This window comes from Gopherus flavomarginatus, chromosome 15 (assembly GCF_025201925.1).
Source record: "Gopherus flavomarginatus isolate rGopFla2 chromosome 15, rGopFla2.mat.asm, whole genome shotgun sequence".
Lineage (NCBI taxonomy): Eukaryota > Metazoa > Chordata > Testudines > Testudinidae > Gopherus > Gopherus flavomarginatus.
In genome coordinates, this window is record NC_066631.1 from 1,727,460 (window position 1) to 1,750,552 (window position 23,093).

General features: G+C 44.1%; 1 protein-coding gene across 1 annotated transcript in view; it reads right to left on the bottom strand.

The window, feature by feature from the left end:
* The window catches only part of HORMAD2 (HORMA domain containing 2), a 69,456-nt gene that overhangs the window by 14,876 nt on the left and 31,487 nt on the right, over positions 1-23,093 (bottom strand). Inside the window, exons 11-12 of the mRNA XM_050923849.1 lie at positions 10,456-10,570; positions 9,503-9,561 (exon numbers count right to left, since the gene is read on the bottom strand). Of these exons, the coding sequence (XP_050779806.1) occupies positions 9,503-9,561; positions 10,456-10,570 (174 nt within the window). The remainder of the gene's footprint in view (positions 1-9,502; positions 9,562-10,455; positions 10,571-23,093) is intronic.

Sequence of the window (23,093 nt, forward strand, 5' to 3'; positions counted from 1 at the left end):
CCGAAGCGCGTCTTTACTTTGAGGTGCCCGCGCTCCGGCCGTGACTCCAGCACTGGCGGGAAAGCGGGAACGGGGAGAAGAGGGAGGCAGCTTCAGCTAATCCCCTGTTTGTGGCCAGGCTTCCCACAGCAGCCGTGCACGGCACATTTGCCCCGCGTGGCAGCACGCAGCCCTCCTGGCCAGGCACAGGCAGCTGCACTGGAGTCCTGCAATGCGTGGCTCTGGCTGCGCCCGTTGTTTCCAGCCCCTCTGCCTATGCTGCCTGCTGATGGCAGCAGCTCAGATCTGCCCGGCTCTTTGCTTGCCGGGCGCAGTGGGTGTCTCGCTCTCTGCACTGCAAGGGCTGGAAGCTGCCGGGCTCCCTGGGGCTCCCTCTAGGCGACACCCAGGGCAGGAGAGTGTCTGCGCTCGGGCTCGCCACCTCCTTGCCTGGCTGCCCCTGCCAGTGGCAGCGCCCCAGCTTGCCGGGGAGTATGCGCAGATGGCAGCAGCTCCCACCCAGCCTGCACCCCGGGTGCTCCCTCCCTGGACCGCCAGGGCAGGGCTGACAAAGCCAGTGAGCAACATCGCACGGAGAGAGGAGGGGCCCAGGGAAGGAGGAGGACTGCAAAGTGCTCCCTGAGCGCCGCCCGCAGGGGGATGTACCGGCTGCTTCGTGAGTGCAGGGGCCAGCAGCAGCGAGGGCTGCAACAACCTCTGTGGTGGGTGGGCGAGGGAGTGCGGGGCTCCAGCCTTCTCCCCCTCTCCCCAGCAGCAATAACGTGCGCACACGGGTGGGGTGTGCGAGCGGCAAGTCTCCCTCCCAGCTCCTCTGCAGCCCCTCCACGCTGCGAAGCCGCCAGCACTCCGCCTAGTGCCAGAATGTCTTGAGCAGTTGAGCTGTCGCCACAGCAGCTTCCCCCCTCCCGCTGCCAAGCCGCGCCACGCCGCAGGGACCCAGAGCTCCGACAGCTCCCAGACACCCCACTCAGGAGCCACTTTTGAAAAACATGCAGAGGGGAAGCGGCTGCTTCCCCTGCACCCCGCTAGCTATGCAACTGCTGTTCTGGTGGCCCTGGGGGCCGCTGCTCCTGCTTCGGCAGCACTGGGTCTGGCCGCCAGCAGGGGCTCTAGCTCATCCACTGCTCCTGCAGCAGGGACTGACAGCCTCTGCTCCAGGCCCGGTGGTGCTGACTCAACCCCAGCCACTGCTTCAGCCCTGCCCCAGAAAGTCACAGAATCCGTGATCTCCATGAAAGAATCCTATCCTTAGGAATAACTCATGCAGAGAATGAATGGCCCTATCCAAGACACAGCTAAGAATCTGATGAGAACCAAGAGAAGCAGCCAGGAATTTCCTGACCTCAGAGCACTGTCTTGTTCCTCCCAGAATGGCCTAACAGCAAGGGAAGGGGCAAACTCAGCTCTGAATTTCTCTTTGAACTGATTGGATGCACATAACCCCAGCTGTATTAGAAGAGAGATGTTCTGGAAAGTTCTCATCAGATACAGTATTGTGCTGATAAGAGGACTAGAGATAAGCTTTTTTTTTTGAAAATGGTTGAGATAATGACGTTACTACAAAAAAAATGTTCTTCCATCACTCAGCTGAGATGCTACAGTGGGAAATTTTCACCTTGCAATGGCTTTCTGTCCCCCTGACTCTTTATAAACTGTTTTCGGAGGGAAGATCATAGGACACAGACATCAAGGACAACATTATATAAGCCCCATCCAGGAAAAGGCCCATCTGTATTAGTGGGACTCACCACAATCTGCCTTCACGGATATGACTGTAAGATCACAGCCTTAGTCACTAACAGGATGCTGTCATTCTGTCTGATGGACAGTGATGCTCCTTGTTATACTGTCCCATCAATAAAAGGCTGCATTCCCACTGGCTTCAATAAGGGGTCAGTCCCTCGGGCAAACAGAAACAAGTGAATTTGAAATTAAAAGTTGAATAGTTTTCAAATTACAGGAACCACTCTGAGGCCTCAAGGCACAGCTTGCCGTATGAGAGAAAGACGTGGATATGTACACAAGACAATCTTGTACCCATCTTTTAATGAGATCTCAGTCCAATTGGTAAGTGTATATTTGGTTGGATGGCTCTGATCTATCCTGCAAAAAGTTTGCTAGGGCCTTGATGCTTGGATGAAGCAAACAAGATCAGGGCCTCATTGTGGTAGGCACTGTAAGAGACAGTCTCTGCCTCACAGAGCTTACTATATAAATAAACAAGACAGAAAAAGCATGGAATGGGAAACAGTGGCATAGAAAGCTGATGAGATGTGCCCAGGTCAAACAGCTGGCCTGGAACAGCACCCAGGCCTCGAGTCCTTGTCCAGTGCCCTGTTAGCACAATGTTTTCAAACGATGGGGTGGGCTTCCAAAGGAGGGGCAGGAATGTGTCAAAGGAGATGCCAGCTGTGTGCCTTTTTTTTTTTCCTTAAGAGCTTCAGCTGTGAGCCCCAGGTGGCTAGAGCTTGTGCAGAAGGACCATGCACACCAGGAAGGTGAGGATAAAGGGGACAGCTGGAACCCTGCCATCCAAGCGTGGGCTTTCCTCTCCCTCCCTCAATCCCTCAATGGGAGGCGGGGGTGCTCCAGCCCTTCCCAGGGTTGGCAGCAGCAGCAGCACAGAAATAAGGGTGGCAATGGGGCACTAAGTCTGCTGTGAAAAGTGACACTGACAAATATCACTTTTCACATTGCCACTCTTACTTCTGTGCTGCTGCTGGCACGCGCTGCCTTCAGAGCTGGGTGCCCAGCCAGCAGCTGCTGTTCCAGTCTGCCTTCAGAGCTGGGGGTTGGTGGTATATGTCCTTTTGGGGGTTGGGTGGTAAATGACTATAGACACAAAGAAGGGGGCCCCAATCAAACATTTTGAGAACCACTGAGTTAGAGTATACCTACACTGCAATAAAAGACATGCAGACCAGCTGTGGCTGGCCTAGGTCAGCTGACTTGAGCTTGCAGGTTTCAGGGTTCAGGCTGCAGGGCTATAAAATTGCAGTATAGATATTCAGGCTTAGGCTGGAAGCCCTGCTCATGTGGCCTCAGAACCCAGGCTGCAGCCCAAGCCTGAATAGCTACACTGCTATTTTTAGCCCCAGAGTCCAAGCCCTGTGAGACTCAGTGCCACAGGTTTTTTATTGCAACAGAAACATACCCTAACGGCCTGATCTGCTGAAATCCTCTTAAAAGCTGTTGAGCACGCCGTTGGAATTGAAAGTACCAAGCATTTTTCAGGATGGAACCTTCAGTCTTCACAAAAGACACAAACAATCAAACAGAGCCTTGCACTTTCTGAACTTCCATTCAAGAAAGATTAGGTGTTAAACATTTAATATCAAATACACAAATCTTTCTGTCATTATATCTGTATCTTCCTGCCCCAAGATACTGCCACTCATATGCTTTATGGATCAAAAACTTCAAAGAAACACCAGCACAGAGAGTGGCCTACAACACACCTTAATTTAACTGCAAGATCCCATTTCCATTAGCAAGTATCCATATATGAAAACACTATGTAGAAACCCCATATCTTACCCCACTCAAAGGTTGGTACCTACTAGAACAGCAGTGGAGAGGAGCATGATATCAGAATATAGAATTGTGGACTAGATCCTCAGCTGACGTAAATCAGCATAGTTCTATTAAAATCAATGGAATTAGGCTAACATATACCAGGTGAGGATATTGTCCAATTCGTCAAACGCTGGAGGATTAAGTAGGAAGAGAAGCTTTGGTTGGAAGCTTGTTTAACTCCAAGTCTGTTCAATCATTGAAAAATATAGAAGTAGCATGAAAAGTAAGTGAAGGGGCTTCTGCTTTAGATTCAATATATATAAAAGTCCTTCTGTAAGCCCATCCCTAAGGCCTTTATAAAAAGTGTACTTATAGTCAGAAAAGTCTGTTTGTACAGCACCTAGCAAAATGAGGTCCTGGTCAACAACTGGGGCTCCTAGACACTATGATAACACAAATAACAAAATAAAATAAAATAAAACAAAGCAACAATAACAATGGCCTTTTCTTCTTCAACAGATCTGCACCCTGTATGTCTCTCCCAAGTCACATCTGCTGACCTTATGGACAAAAATAAGACTTTAATACTTTCTAATCCTGCTTTCCCTGCACAGCTATGGGAGAGGGAGCTGGAGTCCCTCCCTATTTGGAGCTCATCTACAGATCAATGAACTCAGCTTTCAGTACTTCTCACTTGCTTTTTATGAGCCCAATTTAAGCCTTCATAGGGTAGCTCAATTGCACATTGGTACTTGTATTTGAATGTCCATTTTTCAATTGCACAAGCTTTTGACTTGGTGATAATGCACAAGACAGACAGAATGAAGCAGCTTGAATCAGATCCCAGGGTGAGTTTGTAGGACTTGCAGTTAAAAAAAAATATCAGCACTCTGGCCAAGATTTTTAAAAGGAACTGGTGATTTTGGGAACCTCTATTTTTGGGTGCTCAACTTGTGACATTTTAAAGAGGCCTGGTCTAAGGGTGGGTGCTCAGCACTTTTTGAATACTTAGTCCTTACAAGATGTCTCAAGTTGGACACCCAAATATTGAGGTTTCCAGAGCCACTTCAGTCACTTTTGAAAATCTTGGTCTCAACTTTTAACTTGCAAAATTTGATACACGGTAACTGAGGGAAATCAGCAACCCTACAATGCCATGTTTACCGTCACATTTATATGGGTCTGGTTTATACTAAAGCCCCATCTACACCATTCTGGCAGTGTCCTTAAAGTAGGTGTAAACTACATTTATAGGCTCCTTTGCATTCTCAGAGCAGTTTAAAGGGGAATTAATGTAAATGAGAATCAGGTCATTAGAGTATAACCACAATAAAGACTTCAGAATTTCTTCTACAAGAACTCATCTGAAAACATTTACCTGATTATAAAAAAAATTCTGTAATAGGAGACTGTACTAATTCTATGGACTGGATTGCAGACAACTTTTTATTTCAGAAGGTTGAAAAAGCTGGAAAGGTATAACAAGTGGGATTCTGCAGGGGTCTGTTTTGGGACCAGCTCTGTTCAATATCTTCATCAACGACTTAGACATTGGCATAGAAAGTACACTTATTAAGTTTGCAGATGATACCAAACTGGGAGGGATTGCAACTGCTTTGGAGGACAGGGTCATAATTCAAAATGATCTGGACAAATTGGAGAAATGGTCTGAGGTAAACAGGATATAGTTTAACAAAGACAAATGCAAAGTGCTCCACTTAGGAAGGAACAATCAGTTTCACACATACAGAATGGGAAGAGACTGTCTAGAAAGGAGCACAGCAGAAAGGGATCTAGGGGTTTGTAGAGGAGCGGACTCACCCCTGCGGCGCCTCCTGCTGGTGATTTCTGGGAATTAGCTCGATTTCCAGCCTGGAGCACCTGCTGCAGGCTGGTGATCCGCCTGTCCCCTGGTCCCCATGTCCCTCCCAGACCCGGTGCCCTTGTACCTGGGGTGCTGCCCCCTGGCAGTAACCCCTTTCTCTCAGGGTCTCCCCCTCGCCAAGGGAACCCCCACCCACTGTCCCCACCTCACCTCAGTTACTGCTAGTCATCGTCTAGCCTCCGCTCCCTGAGGCAGACTGCAGTATCAGGTTGGGTTTGGACCTGCTGCCTTGGCCTACCCCCAGGCTACCCTCTGCAACCCCCAGTATCTATTAGCCCAATGCTAGGCCGCAGCCTGGGGCTTTCCAGGCTGGAGCTCCCCAGCTCCTCTGCCTTTCCCCAGCCCTGCTCCACTCAGGTATCCTGTCTCTAGCTCCCTGCAACCAGGCCCTTCTCCCTCTATAAACAGAGAGAGACCGTTGAGCTCCTGGCTCCCAACCTCTTTATACAGGCCAGCTGTGGCCTCCTTGGGGCGTGGCCCAGCTGCGGCCACTTCCCAATCAGCCCAGCTTAGCAGCTCCCAGCCACAACTTCCCCCCAGGGCTGTTTTAAGCCCTTCAGGGCAGGAGCAAGGTAACCACCCTGCTACAGGGTTATAGTGGACCACAAGCTATATACGAGTCAACAGTGTGATGCTGTTGCAAAAAAAGCAAACATGATTCTGGGATGCATTAAGAGGTATATTGTGAGCTAGACATGAGAAGTCATTCTTCCGCTCTACTCTGCGCTGGTTAGGCCTCAACTGGAGTATTGTGTCCAGTTCTGGGCACCGCATTTCAACAAAGATGTGGAAAAATTAGAGAGGGTCCAGAGAAGAGCAACAAGAATGATTAAAGGTCTGGAGAACATGACCTATGAAGGAAGGACGAAAGAATTGGGTTTGTTTAGTTTGGAAAAGAGAAGACTGAGAGGGGCATGATAGCAGTTTTCAGGTATCTAAAAGGGTGTCATAAGGAGGAGGGAGAAAACTTGTTCACCTTAGCCTCGAAGGATAGAACAAGAAGCAATGGGCTTAAATTGCAGCAAGGGAGGTTTAGGTTGGACATTAGGAAAAAGTTCCTAACTGTCAGGGTGGTTAAACACTGGAATAAATTGCCTAGGGAGGTTGTGGAATCTCCATCTCTGGCGATATCTAAGAGTAGGTTAGATAAATGTCTATCCGGGATGGTCTAGGAAGTATTTGCTCCTGCCATGAGGGCTGGGGACTGGACTCGATGACCTCTCAAGATCCCTTCCAGTCCTAGAATCTATGAATCTATGAATTAACCCACAAACTTCACTCAATACTCTGGCTTCCTGATTCAAGCGAAATCTATACTGGTCATTTGGTTTGCCTCCCTTCTACTCATACATTAAGAAAGGAAAGTCCCTTTGGTATGGAAAATAATGATTAATTCAAAGTAGCAATGGCTTTATCAGGATGATCTGCTTCCTCTGACTAGTGACCTGATTTCATTTTCCCCGAAATTGACCTAGAAACAAAAAATCAGCCAACTTCTAATCTTCCATGATGAATTTTTTGCCAATAAAAATGGTACTAAAGAGTCAATAAAGTGAAGAAACCCTTGTCAAGCAGATAAGTGCAGTGCAATGCGATGGATTTGAGGGGTGAATATTCTTTAGAGGTGTTCAATAGGTAGAGCGACTCCTCCGTTTTTTCAATTACCAACGTTGTGGTTCCGAGCACCACCTTCACAATTCCTGGCCAACACCACTATGTGCCAACTGAAGTTCATCACATTGCATGAGGTATGTGTCTGATGCTATGAATAGAACATGATGTTACACAAAGGATATCAGAGCATGATTCAGTAGGACAAAATGAGTTACCAAAAAAAAGGCTCCTGTTTTCACACTGATGATGGAATAAACAACAAATCAGAAGGAAACTGGAGGCTGTACTTCAGAGAAAGATGTGGTTAACGTTTGATAAAGATCAATTTGGGCACAGATCTTCATCTCTGAGAGACAAGGCAAATGTTTCAGACAGGGATAGTTTAGCTGCTGAAAGGCAAAGCTCACTTGGTAGCACATTATCATCTCTGAGTTAGAGAGTCATGGGTTCAAATTCCCACAACAGTGTTTAGGCTCCTATCCAATGCTGACACCATAGTGCAGTACTAGGGGGTAGCTAGAGGTGCCACCCTTTGAATGATATGGTAAGCTGAGGTCTCCACTTGCTGTGTGGGTGAAAGACAGACATTCCACGATCCATTATCATGTGAATATGCTCATGGAGCACTTCTTGTATCGTTCAAACTAACTCACTGTGTAAACGCTTAGTCCTGCACCATTCAAGTCAATGGGAGTTTTTCCATTGACTTCAATGGGGACAGGATCAAGCCCTAAGTTGTTTGGAGACTGATTGTTCGGTGGCTGGCACTAGCTTACCAGTCGTGTTCGTCCCATGGTATCTGAGACATTGCACAGGAAAATATTAGTTTCTTAGACATTCTGGTGAGTGAATATTGATTTTTCAATGGAGACGAGTGCACAGATCCCCAAGTATGAAATGTGATGTATAAAATCAAATTCTAGGCTCTTGGTCAATGTTCAAATAAATGGGCTTTGTAAAGAAGCTTTTTGCAGTCCTTTGAAAAACCTGTTGCCTAAAGACAAAGAACCAACAGAGCCTATGGCCCATGCACTCCCTCTTGGGGTGGGGATGAGGGACCCAATTTTGGCCAGTAGATCCAAATAATCCCCAAACACCACTTGTGGTGTTGCATACATTCATTGAGAAATGCTGCTCCACAATGCCCAGAGGGAATGAAGCCAGGTTAGGCCAATGACCCATCCAGTCTGGTATCCTTTCTCCACAATGGCCAATACTGGATGCTCCAGAGAAATGTGCAAAAACTCTTTTAGAAGACAGTTATGGAATAAACTGCCAATACAAAGTTTCGAAGTGTTGTCGTAGTCATGTCTTTCCCAGACCTGAAGAAAAGCACTGTATAGCTCAAACCCTTGTTTCTTTCACTAACAGAAGTTTGTCCAATAAAAGATGTTACCTTACTCACCTTGTCTTTGTAAACCCCATCAGTCAGGGTTTATGCCCTGGGCCATGAGAGTTTATATCCTTTACAAACTTTTATCCTATTTAATAAAATTGTTGATATTCTTAATCATATTTATGTTTCGTTTCATTTTTTTTTTAAATCCTAGTAAGCTCCTAGACAAAATAAAAGGACTTGCTTTGTGCAGGGGGTCGGACTAGATGATCACATTGGTCCCTTCTGACCCTAGAATCTATGAATCTATGACTTGGCAGTGAATTGCAGTTCTTTGGGAGTTTCTTAGGATATGGCTACAGCTGCAGCTGTACAGCACTGGGAGTTAAACCTGTCTTCGTACAGCTGAGTAGGGGAAGTGCTGCGGTCTGTTCACACTGCAGCAGCATTGGGAGCGGTGCATTACAGGCAGCTATCCCAGCGTTCAAGTGGCTGCAACGTGCTTTTCAAAAGGAGAGTGGAGTGGAGTGTGACAGCGAGCATGGGGGGGAGAGAAAGTGGGTTTTTGGAGTGCCCACACTGTGTCAGCACCCTGCCTTGCAAGTTCCAACCCCCCTCCCTCCTCCACCCCTCTCTCATTCACTGAAAGCAAACAGCAGCTGTTTGTTTTTTCTCACAGATCAGATAAGCAGTTGCTCCCCGAAAGGGACCCCCGCCTCTCTTTGCAAGCAAACATTAGTTGTGGGCATTCCAAAGGGAGCCCCCTGCCTGCCTCTACTCATTTATAGCAAACAGTAGCTGCGTTTGTTTTTTTGATAAGCAGCTCCCAGAGCCCAGAGTACACAACAAAACAGAGGAACCTTCACTTAAAAGGATTATGGGGAGTTTCCAGAGGTCAATCACTGCGTAATAAGGTTACTCTCCATTTACACTGGAGCACCAGTGTCTCAGCCACTCCGCAGCATCTGTTATTCCTCTCAGGGAGATGGAGTATCTGCAGCGCTGTAGCCACGGAGATACAGCGCTGTATGTACCTTGCCAGTGTGGACGGGGAGTGAGTTACAGCGCTGTGGGCGGCTTTATTGCGCTGTAACTCTCAGGTATAGCCAAGGCCTTAGTTCTAATCACAAGCAAGCCACAGTAATGCTCACCTGCTGAGAAGCCTTAGTGCAGGGTACTCTGTCTGTCCCCTTCACTCCCATGTCTTCTTCTTTACCTAAAACGTAAACATTATAATTTGCCAGCTGTGTCTACCTTAAAGACAGTGTCCAGCAGCGTGACTGGATTTGATAGATCAAAATCTCATGGTGGCTTTGAAGTTGCACTTTGTTTTCAGACAGTGCTGACATTTCCTTCTCAGAAACAAACACTCTGTGGTATATTCTCATCTCAATGTGCAGCAAATTACTTACATAAACCCTTACCAAGAAATTTATACTAAAACTCAATATTTTTAATTGACTAAAATACTATTTACGGAATTGTCCACTTAGTGGTGGCATTTCACAAACTGTATTTGAGAGCTTGGAAAGTTATGTATAAATTTACAGTATCAGAAGCTGGATTATGAGAGGGACAATGTGGTGATTATTCACATTTGTTCAGTTTTAACATATAGGTGGGATTTGTAATGTTTGACTGTAGCTATCCAGAGGACAATAGGATCATTATAAATGTAGATAATACAATTCAATATTGATGAAATATCTATTTTCTATGTATTAGAACAATTTGCTGAGATGCAGAAGTGGAGGACAAATTGATAAGAATTGCATTTACTGTGAACATTTTACAAACTAAACGTACATATAAAGGCCCACTGTTATCCTCTTAATGAATCCAACCCAATTTGCTTTTTAAGAGCAGTTTAGACAACCCCTGTCAGGGATGGGTCTACTTAATCCTGCCTCAACACGGGGTTGGGGTGGGGGAGGGGTTGAACTAGATGACCTCTGCAGGTCCTTTTCAGTTCTTCATTTCATGATTCTGCAATGTTAAGCCATCCTGAAAAAATTCTGCTCACCCAGGGCAGGTCAGTTGGTGAAACACATGTATTGTGCAATTAATGCAGTTGTTCAAGAGCCTTTTATTTTTAAAGCAGGACCTTTACCTGTGTCTTGAGGGTTAAGCAAAGATGCTTCATTTTTGCAGCCTGGATCTGCATCACTTTCACCCTTCCTATTTTTACTCGACTCTACTATGATGGGCAGAGGATTGTTCTGTAAAGAAAACAGTGCATTCCCTTAATAGCCTGACAGAAAACACAAAGCCTACGGCTTGTCCATACAGAGACTTTGCGCACATCAAGCTAGGGTGTAAATCTACAGCACACAAGCTTGCCAGGGAGTGCACTACAGAGCTTTTAATGTGTGGTAGCAGGGTCCACATGGCCAGTCAGTGCATAGCAAGCTTAGACTCATAGACTTTAGGGTCAGAAGGGACCAATATGATCATCTAGTCTTACCTCCTGCACAAAGCAGGCCACAGAACCCTACCCATCCACTTCTATAACAAACCCCTAACCTATGTCCGAGTTATTGAAGTCTTCAAATTGTGGTTTGAAGACGTCAAGCTGCAGAGAATCCACCAGCAAGTGACCCATGCCCCATGCTGCAGAGGAAGGCGAAAAACCTCCAGGGCCTCTGCCAATCTGCCCTGGAGGAAAATTCCTTCCCGACCCTGTAGAACTGATAAATGAGATTGTTTTTAATTGTTCACTTTATTAATGTAACTTCTGTTCACCATTCACTACACTTGCCTATACTGTAACTTCTGTTCCATATTGTAATTCAAACCCCATTTTAAAACACTCACTCCATTTTGTAAAAGCTTCCTCCAACCTTCATTTTTGCAAACCCTGCTGTAATCTTATTAGTTTAGTTTAGATGTGTGAATGAGGTATGTATGAATGATGGAATCAACCTCCAGCCCCAGCCTGTCCTGATGAGATAAAGTTCAAATACCAACGACTGAAGACCTAGACAACAGCCCTAAACAAAGTAAGAAGCATCCACCTTAAAAAGAAAAGGACAACAGAACAACAGAAGGAAGATCAAAGCCAGGTCCAAGGCTGAAAGTCATGCCTGCAATTGATGGGTGATCAGTCTAAACCCAGAGGCAGCGTGACACAGCAAGACCTATAGACTTTGAATCCAAACTAAAAGCCTATAAAAAAGAAGGGTGAGATGAGAGACTCTGGGTAACATTCTGCTGCCAACATGGAAGGACATCAGTGCCTGCCCAACAGAGATCCAGCTTGTCCTTGTGCCTGGCTTTCCTGGCCAGTTAGCCGCCACAAGCTATGAACCCAAGCTTCAAAATCAAGCCATGAACTTAAGCTATCTTCAGGACTGGTAACTATGCAGCAGCTGCAGAAAACCTGATGAATGTGGGTGTGTGTGTGTGAATGTGTGTACGTGTGTGTGTATAGGTATTAGGTATAATGTGAATGTGTGTGTGTGTGTGTATAGGTATTAGGTATAATGTTAATGTGTGTGTGTGTGTGTATAGGTAATAGGTATAATGTGTGTGTATAAGAATTAAGATATTAGTTATTAATCAAATTGTTATCATAATAAATGTGGCATCTTTGCCTTGTCCCCTTTAATAAGATCCTGCTGGTTTTTACTGGTCTAGTATAATTGGTACAACATTTTGGTGGAGAATAGCGAAAGGAGGATTATTGGTATTTTTGCCTCACTTATTGTAAACCAATCTGTGTGCACACAACCAGCTCTACAGAGCACGGTTCTATTCTTGGTTAACCAAAACCTGCTGGCCCCCGTGTGGGTAGCAGGAAAATAAAGAGCTCTTAAAATTGTTAACAAAACCTGCTGGCCTCCGCGTAAGTAGCAGAAAACATAAAATTGTTAACAAAACCTGCTGGCCTCCGCGTAGGTAGCAGAAAACATAAAATTGTTAACAAAACCTGCTGGCCTCCGGATAGGTAGCAGGAAAAGAAAGAAAAATCAGGGGCAGCAAGAGGGTCCCAGGGGCCAGCAGTGCTGCTTGCTGAACAAAATTAAAAATGTTTAAGAAAAGGCAAGGGAAAACAGTCTCAGAGGGAGGAATGGAGTCAAAAGTAGCTTCTACCTCACCTTTTATTAAAGAGATAATGCCTTCTAAACAAATCCTTCAGAGATATGGGCACAGTCCTTAGACTGAACAAGCCCTTGCAGATATCTGCCCCATTTCGGATCTAGAGGATAGGTTGGCCCAATATATCCTCATATGTAAACCCCCAAATGCAACAAAAAGAGACGCTGCAGGGATCTGGCTGCTGTGGGAGGCTTGTAATGACAGCTACCTCCACCTAACAGCCTGTAAAAAGAAGAAAGAAAAAAAAAAGAAACATTTGAGACCCCAGAAGGGGCAGACTTTTGGGACCCCTCTGGAGAGTGGGAAGGGGGATATTTGGGTAGATTCCTCCTCCCAGGGCCAAAATGCCATTGCAACAGTAACAACAGTGCCTGCTTCTGCCTCTGACCTCCAAGCCATGGCAAAGTGGCTGGGAATTTTAAAATGGAAAAAAAAAATCTAAAGTCACAAAGAAATGAACCACCTAATTAGCATTTGTGCAGCCCCAAGTACCAAACACACTGTGGCAAAGACTGAGCAGGGTCTGCCATGTGGGAGCACTGTGCTAATTTGTTTCTAAGCTTCTATTTTTCAGGCTCTGAACCAGAACATCAGGAGAGCTGGTACCAGCTGAAGAGTTATAAAATACCATGGTTATAGTGTCGCGACAAAGTCTGTGTTCAGTGTTCTGTGTTGCATGTTCTGTGTCTCTCTCTAGTGGTGTCCTGTGCTAGCATTGGGTCCAGAAAAAAAAAAAAAAAAAAGAAAGAAATACTACACTAAACAGGACAAATGTCTTTTTCTTTCTCTACTTCCCCCAAGTCCATCCAACTTAGCAATCACCACTTGTGTCCAAAAAACTTTGGTCCCCAGTGCATCAGGTTTATTTTTTGTTAGGTTATCTACTAGTCATTTTGCTGTTAATTTTTGTTATTGATACATTTGTATTGTTAGTTACATTTGCTTATATTGTTAATTCCACACTTTCCTCTATGCATTCTGTTTCTACTCCCCCAAGCCCTAAAGGGTAGTTCTTGGGCCCTCATAACTTGTAAAACCTTGGCCCATAATTGTAGGGCCCCATCTTTCAGGTCCCCGGAAACCTCTTGAAAACAATTGTTTAAAATAGGGGATTCTGCAACATTTTAGCAACAAAATGTTAGTTTAAGTCCAAATCAGCTTAACCTCCTTGCATGACAACTGTGGTCCTCCTACAAAATCTTATTTGCTGTGTGTGCTTAAAAAGGTCCTGACTTCAGTAACTTTTATTGTTTGATGGCTATTGCTGCATCAAACTTGGTCCTCTTTTTATTTGTCAATGTACCCAATGATTGTAATAGTTTTATTGTATTCCCAATTATTATAAGTATAATTGTTTTCATTTATGTGTAGGTTATATTTGGTGTTTAGTCAATTCTAATAGGTTTAGTTATATTCACCTAGTTATAATTATTTGGTTTGTTTGCAACAGATCACCTTGCCCTACAATGTCAACAACTACTGTAATGGTCATAACTCAAGGGGCAAAGTGTTGTAGAAGCAGCCCACCTGGTCAGCAGTTCTAAATATAATTTTTCATACCCTCATTGTCCTATTAGTAATCCTAACTGCTATGTTGGTTCTGCCTTAAAACAATTACATAAAATGTGACCCATTCAATGCCCCTGGATTGAAGGGTCAAAATGGGGACAATGTAGAACTGATAAATGAAATTGTTTTTAATTGTTCACTTTATTAATGTAACTTCTGTTCACCATTCACTACACTTGCCTATACTGTAACTTCTGTTCCATATTGTAATTCAAACCCCATTTTAAAACACTCACTCCATTTTGTAAAAGCTTCCTCCAACCTTCATTTTTGCAAACCCTGCTGTAATCTTATTAGTTTAGTTTAGATGTGTGAATGAGGTATGTATGAATGATGGAATCAACCTCCAGTACCAGCATGTCCTGATGAGATAAAGTTCAAATACCAACGGCTGAAGACCTAGACAACAGCCCTAAACAAAGTAAGAAGCATCCACCTTAAAAAGAAAAGGACAACAGAAGGAAGATCAAAGCCAGGTCCAAGGCTGAAAGTCATGCCTGCAATTAATGGGTGATCAGTCTAAACCTAGAGGCAGCGTGACACAGCAAGACCTATAGACTTTGAATCCAAACTAAAAGCCTATTAAAAAGAAGGGTGAGATGAGAGACTCTGGGTAACATTCTGCTGCCAACATGGAAGGACATCAGTGCCTGCCCAATAGAGATCCAGCTTGTCCTTGTGCCCGGCTTTCCTGGCCAGTTAGCTGACACAAGCTACGAACCCAAGCTGCAAAATCAAGCCATGAGCTTAAGCTATCTTCAGGACTGGTAACTATGCAGCAGCTGCAGAACACCTGATGAATGTGGGGGTGTGTGTGTGAATGTGTGTATGTGTGTGTGTATAGGTATTAGGTATAATGTGAATGTGTGTGTATAGGTAATAGGTATAATGTGTGTATAGGTAATAGGTATAATGTGTGTGTATAAGAATTAAGATATTAGTTATTAATCAAATTGTTATCATAATAAATGTGGCATCTTTGCCTTGTCCCCTTTAATAAGATCCTGCTGGTTTTTACTGGTCTAGTATAATTGGTATAACAACCCCAGATATGGCAATCAGCTAAACACTGAGCATGTGGGCAAGACTCACCAGCCAGCACTCAGGAAAGAATTCTCTTAGGGCACTGTAGATTTATACCCCATCTTGCCATGCATTAAGCCTCCATATAGACAAGCACTAAGAAATAAAATCTTACCCATAAGAACTACTCAGATTGAAGACAGGGTGGATAAAAATCCATTATTTAAAAAAAATAATAAAAAAAAACAGATTTTTTTATTTAAATCAGATTTTTTGATAAAATGCTTTTTGAGGGAAAAACCTATCTAAAGATAGTTTTAATTAAGATACATAATAGCTCAAAGATATTGCATCATGGAATAGGCATTATAAATTCTAATTCTATAGTATGAGACAATATATTCATGTCATGTTTAAGAAAAGTTTTGTAAATGAGTTCCAATGGTTCATGGATTAGGGACACAATTTTATGGGGTTCCCGGGGCTTCAGTATAGATTATTTAGGTTAATCTTTCTATCTACCCAATGGGTCTCAGTGCTCAGCCTATACGATACCATCGGAGATGCTTAGTTTTGCAGTTCTCAAACTGTGGATTTGTGTTTCCAGAGACAACATGCTTGTTAACAGCAAGAGGAGAAAAATAACAGACCTCAACCCTATTGACCCTCTGCAAATTTGTGTACACAGTCAAGCCCTTACTTCTCTCTAAGGCCTTGGCTACATTTGCAAGTTACAGCACAATAAAGCAGCCCCGGGTGCCCTAGCTCATTCCCCATCCACACTGGCAAGGCACATAGAGCACTCTGACTCCGCAGCTACAGCGCTGTTGGTTCTCCACCTCAGCGAGTGGAATAACGTTTGCTGTGCCCCCGCTGGAGCGCCGCAGCACCAGTGTGAACGAGGTATTGCGTTACTGTGCTGTGATCAGCCTCTGGAAACGTCCCATAATCCCCTTAAGTCAAGTGGCCACTCTTGTCATTGTTGTGAAATCAGCTGCAGGAATGCGGAAATGCCCTTTCCGAACTCTGTTTCAGAGAAGCCAGCTGCTTATCAGCTCCAAGAAAAAGCAAACATTTGCTGTTTGCTTTGAGTGAGTGAGAGAGAGGCAGGTGGGGAGGGGCGTCTGAACTTACAACACAGCATGCTAACACACTCTCAGCACCCCAAAAACCCACTCTCTCTCCCCCCCACGTACACACAACACACTCCCTGCCACACTCCACCCCATCCCCCTATTTGAAAAGCACATTGCAGTCACTTGCATGCTAGGATAGCTGCCCATAATGCACCACTCCCAATGCCACTGCAAGTGCCGCAAATGTGGCCATGCCAGTGCGCTTGAAGCTGTCAGTGTGGACAGACTGCAGTGCTTTCCCTACTGCGCTCTACAAAGGCGGGTTTAACTCACAGTGCTCTACATCTGCGAGTGTAGCCATGCCCATAAAGTGCAAAGTTTCAAAAAAGTTCAATGAATAGAAGATTGCTGCGGGTAGAATAGATCTGGAAAAGGAAAAGAAGTCTGGAGATAAATGTGAGAAGGGAGGGACAGGCAGTAGAAACAAAAGTGAAACTGTTTGAGCAACATATTCCAGATGTTTTGAGGTCTTTCTGAGTGTAGCCTTCATTGATTTGAGATCTACCATACCATTCTCTCACCAGAAGGGAAAACCTATAATGGCAGCAGGCCGCAAAAGAAACCCAGTTTGGGAATATTTTAATGAAGTTCCTCTACCTCTGGGTAAGACAGGCATGTGTGCAAAATGCAAACAGTGCAACAAAGAAATGCAAGGTCTGGTTGCTCAAATGAAACAACATCATGAGAAGTGTTTCTTCTCAGGAGGAAGCTGCGTTGAAGATAATGAAAGGAACATGTCTGAACAAGCAGGATCTTCAGATTAATGAGCAGTATCGTAATAATAATTAAATAACCGCATTGACTTATTTTGTTTAGGAGAATCCATCCTCAACATACAGGATTCTGAAGACTATCCACTTTCAAGATCACTATCATTTTCTATAGTTTCAGAGTTATCTACTAAAGATAGTGTTTCAGTCACATCATGTATGTCACATAGCCACAGTATATGTCATGTAGCAAAAACTTAAAAAAAAATTCCATCATCCAGAAAAAACCATAGATAAGTTTGTGATAAGAACCAGCAGATTAAAAAAAGAGGTAATTGATGAAAAAATTGCCTGGTTTGTTTATGCAACGAACTCTCCTTTCTGTATGATTGAGAACCAACACATCATTAACATGGTTCAGTCATTAAGACCAGGATACAGTCATCCCAACAGATCAGATGTCGCAGGCAAATTGCTGGATAAAGTGTATGAAAGAGAAATTGAGCAGTGTGCAAAATGTTCAGAGGGTAAAATTGTTAACCTGAATCTTGATAGGTGGAGCAATGTACACAGTGAACCTGTTGTATGTGCTTGTGTGACAACAGAAGAAGGGAATGTCTTCCTTACAGAAACAACTGATACATCAGGAAATGCACACACAGCAGAATACCTACAAGAAGTAGCAGTAAAAGCTATAACAAACTGTGAAAAAAAATTTAAATGTCTAGTATGCTGCTTGGTCGCAGACAGACAATGCTGCAAATGTATCCAAGATGAGAAGAAATTATTTGGAAGAGAGTCCCAAGCTAATAACATACAGTTGCAGTGCTCATTTGATGCACCTCCTAACCGAAGACTTCAGTGTTCCAGAAATAAAGGCTATAATAATAATAAAGTTGTTGAAATTGCAAAATACTTCCACAATAACCACTTTGCAGCAGCTGCTCTGAAAGGAGAGGAACCAAGGTAACTCTCCCAGAAGACATGCGATGGAACTCTGTAGTGGACTTTTTGAGCACTATATCAAGCACTGGCCTAATATGATGACAGTTTGTGAACAAAATCGTGAAAAAATAGATGGCACTGTCACAGCCAAAGTTCTCAACATTGGGCTTAAGAGAAATGTTGAACACATGTTGAGTACCCTGAAGCCTATTTCTGTAGCCTTGAACAAAATGCAGGGAAAGCTGTTTTATTGCTGATGCTGTTGAAATCTGGAAGGAACTAAGTGAGATCTTAAAAAGAGAAATATGCAATGACAGAGCTGGTACTTGTCCCATTCATGATATCCAGCTCATTTTCTTGCAAATATTCTCAATATTAGGTACCAGGGTCAAACTTTACCTGCTGAAGAGGAGTTGGCTATGACATGGACATTCAGCAATCATCCCTCCATAATGCCAACTATAATAAACTTCAGAGCTAAGGGTGAACTATTCAAGAAATATATGTTTGCTGATGATGTTTTAAAGAAAGTCATACCAATGAACTGGTAGAAGCCACTTAAGCACTTGGATTCAGGGACTGTTGAAATGATAATCTCACTTTCAACAGTAGTAGCTTCTTCTGCCAGTGTAGAAAGAGTATTTTCTTCCTTTGGACTAATTCATTTCAAATTGAGAAATTGTTTGGGACCTGAAAAAGCAGGAAAGCTTGTTTTTCTTTTCCAGATTATGAGCGAACAGGGAAACGAAGATGAAGATGACTGAGTTAGCTGCTGAAGCCAATATTTTAAATTTCTCATGTTGACCTGGCTGACATAGTCGATTTAATTTTTTTTTAAACAAATATTTCATATGCTTGTTTTGTTAAAATATTATATGTTTGCTGTTGAAGAAAAAAACCAGAATACATAACTGTGACATTTCCCTCTGGTGTTCTCTGGACCAGTGATCTGCTAGGCCTCTCCAATCCTTGACTCTGGGAGCCAGCCTTACCCTGCTCAGCTGTGAGAACCCCACTTCTGGGCTGTTCACACACAGGCTCTGGTATGTAAGCTGCTCCCAGCTACTTGCAGGCAAATGACACTAGACAATAACTCCGGTTCCTGACACAACCCTGGGAACCTCCGTCTTGCAGTGCCCAGTTATGAATCATAGAATATCAGGGTTGGAAGGGACCTCAGGAGGTCATCTAGTCCACTCCCTGCTCAAAGCAGGACCAATTCCCAACTAAATCATCCCAGCCAGGGCTTTGTCAAGCCTGACCTTAAAAACCTCTAAGGAAGGAGATTCCACCACCTACCTAGGGAACCCATTCCAGTGCTTCACCACTCTCTGAGTGAAAAAGGTTTTCCTAATATCCAACCTAAACCTCCCCCACTGCAACTTGAGACCATTACTCCTTGTTCTGTCATCTGCTACCACTGAGAACAGTCTAGATCCATCCACTTTGGAACCCCCTTTCAGGTAGTTGAAAGCAGCTATCAAATCCCCCCTCATTCATCTCTTCTGCAGACTAAACAATCCCAGTTCCCTCAGCCTCTCTTCATAAGTCATGTGCTCCAGCCCCCTAATCATTTTTGTTGCCCTCCGCTTGACTCTCCAATTTTTCCAAATCCTTCTTGTAGTGTGGAGCCCAAAACTGGACACAGTACTCCAAATGAGGCCTCGCCAATGTTGAATAGAGGGGAATGATCACATCCTTCAATCTGCTGGCAATGCCCCTACTTATACAGCCCAAAATGCCGTTAGCCTTCTTGGCAACAAGGGCACACTGTTGACTAATTTCCAGCTTCTCATCCACTGTAACCCTAGGTACTTTTCTGTAGAACTGCTTCCTAGCCATTAGGACCCTAGTCTGTAACAGTGAATGGGATTCTTCCATCCTAACTGCAGGACTCTGCACTTGTCCTTGTTGAACCTCATCTGGTTTCTTTTGGCCCAGTCCTCTAATTTTTCTAGGTCCCCCTGTATCCTATCCTTACCCTCCAGCGTATCTACCACTCCTGCAAACTTGCTGAGAGTGCAGTCCATGCCATCCTCCAGATCATTAATGAAGATATTGAACAAAACCAGCCCCAGGACCGACCCTTGGGGAACTCCACTTGATGCCGGCTGCCAACTAGACATGGAACCGTTGATCACCACCTGTTGAGCCCGATGATCTAGCCAGCTTTCTATCCACCTTATAGTCCAATCATCCAGACCACACTTCTTTAACTTGCTGGCAAGAATACTCTGGGAGACCATATCAAAAGCTTTGCTAAAGTCAAGGAAAAACACATCCACTGCTTTCCCCTCATCCACAGACCCAGTTATCTCCTCATAGAAGGCAATTAGCTTAGTCAGACATGACTTGCCCTTGGTGAATCCATACTGACTGTTCCTGATCACTTTCCTCTCCTCTTAGTGCTTCAGAATGGATTCCTTGAGGACCTGCTCCATGATTTTTCCAGGGACTGAGATGAGGCTGACTGGCCTGTAGTTCCCCAGACTCTCCTCCTTCCCTTTTTTAAAGAAGGGCACTACAGTAGCCTTTTTCCAGTCATCCGGGACCTCCCCCGTTCACCAAGAGTTTTCAATGATAATGGCCAATGGCTCTGAAATCACATCCGCCAACTCCTTTAGCATCCTTGGATGAAGCGCATCCAGCCCCATGGACTTGTGCTCATCCAGTTTTTCTAAATAGACCCAAACTACTTCCTTCTCCACAGAGGGCTGGTCACCTTCTTCCGATGCTGTGCTGCCCAGTGCAGCAGTCTGGGAGCTGACCTTGTTTGTGAAGACAGAGGCAAAAAAATCTTGGGGTACATTAGCTTTTTTCACATCCTCTGTCATTAGGTTGTCTTCCTCATTCAGTAAGGGGCCCACACTTTCCTTGACTTTCTTCTTGTTGCTAACTTACCTGAAGAAACCCTTCTTGTTACTCTTAACATCTCTTGCTAGCTGCAACTCCAAGTGTGATTTGGCCTTCCTGATTTCACTCCTGTATGCCTGAGCAATAGTTTTATACTCCTCCCTAGTCATTTTTCCAATCTTCCACTTCTTGTAAGCTTCTTTTTTGCGTTTAAGATCAGCAAGGATTTCACTGTTAAGCCAAGCTGGTCGCCTGCCATATTTACTATTCTTCCTACACATCGGGATGTTTTTTTCCTGCAACCTCAATAAGGATTCTTTAAAATACAGCCAGCTCTCCTGGACTCCTTTCCCCCTGATGTTATTTTCCCAGGGGATCCTGGCCATCAGTTCCCTGAGGGAGTCAATGTCTGCTTTTCTGAAGTCCAGGGTCTGTATTCTGCTGCTCTCTTTTCTTCCTTGTGTCAGGATCCTGAACTCGACCATCTCATGGTCACTGCCTCCCAGGTTCCCATCCACTTTTGCTTCCTCTACTAACTGTTCTCTGTGAGCAGCAGGTCAAGAAGAGCTCTGCCCCTAGTTGGTTCCTGCAGCACTTGGACCAGGAAATTGTCCCCTACACTTTCCAAAAACTTCCTGGATTGTCTGTGCACTGCTGTATTGCTCTCCCAGCAGATATCCGGGTGATTAAAGTCTCCCTGAGAACCAGGTCCTGCGATCTAGAGGCAGTCAGCAGCGAACCAGCTGAGTGGCAAACAGCAGAGGCTAACAGAGGGAGTTTGCCTGGGATCTGTCCGAGAGGAGGTACGCTAAGTGCTGCATTAGGGGGGCTGTGTTGGTGCATATCTGAGTGTCTGTTGCAGGGGACAGTTTGTCAGTTTGACCGTGTGCTTGATTGTTTGATTGTTTGTTTGAAAAGTGTGAATTGGGAGAGCTTTGTTCCAAGTGGGCCTTGAGTGGGCCTGACTGCTATATGCCTGCTGGACAATGCAAGCTTATATAAGTTCGTCAATTTAACAAAGAAACTGATATGTACCAGGCTTGTTCTCCCAAGGGGAGGCTCTGACACACTGCAAACCAAATGCACTGCTTCAGGTAGAACAAACAAACAGATTTATTAACTATAAAGGTAGATTTAAGTGATTATAAGTCAAAGCCTAACAATTCAGATTTGGTCAAATGAAATAAAAGTAAAACACATTCTAAGCTGATCTAAACGCTTTCAATGTCCTTAAAAACTTAGATGCTTCTCATCACAGGCTGGCTGGTTACTTTTCAGTCAGGCTCTTCCCTTTAATCAGCATTTCAGTTGCTTGGTGGTAGTGTCTGTAGATGCAGGTGGGAGAAAGACAGAGCATGGCAAACATCTCTCCTTTTATCATGTTCTTTCTTTCCTCTTGGCTTTGCTCCCCTCCCCCCCCCCCCGCCCTTTCAGAGTCAGGTGAGCATTACCTCATCGGAGTCCCAAACTGCCCAAAGGAAGGGGGTGACTCCCTCAAGGGTCTAACAGATTATTTTGTTGTTGCCTAGGCCAGTGTCCATTGTTCCTGTGAGGCTGGGCTGGGTTTGTCCCATCCATGCCCTGATGAGGTGTGAACTGCCTCTCTGTTCTTGGAGAGTTTTTGCATGGGCTTCCTTTAAGCCATGAGGATACATTTTCAGCCTCATAACTACATTCATGAAATTATAACTTATAACCTTACTATAACATTACTGTAACAATTACTATAACATCACTATAACAACCATGCTCAGTGCATTACAAGCCTTCCGAAGACTCCCAACATGACAAACTTTGCATTGGATACCACACGATCATTTTATAAAGATGAACATGGGGGTGTTGGGTGTTCCCCCGAGGTACAGAGCATCACAACAACATTGTTGTTTTACTTAAATAAAACAATTTAAATGTCTGTCTGGTGACAGTCTCCTCCTAATACAGCATGGCAAGAAAATCCTCCAAATATTAATGATTAACCTGTTGAACTGGAGATAGTTCATCTTTCAATGACTTCATAAATATCTGCTTCAATTACCTTTGGTAAATGAAACAACCAATCATTCATTTTCTGATATAGCTGTAAAACTCATCCGAAGAGTTTTCAAAATAAATTGCTTTAAACATGTATAGTGTGTACCTTCTAAAATTGAAACCTACATCTATCTCTGAGTTGTGAAGAATATTTATTAAGGTTATAATGACCAAGAAGAATGCACTTTTATGTAGAAATCCACAATTAAATTGAGTCTTCCTGATTTAATTTGATTTAAATCAAACCCACCCTGATTGAAGATCACTCATTCGGAATTTACATGCTTTCAGTGCTTTCCCAATCCCACTTACCCATCCTCAACTACATGCCCTGCGTGGAAATGTAACAAAGAGAAGATTTTCAAAAGAGGTCA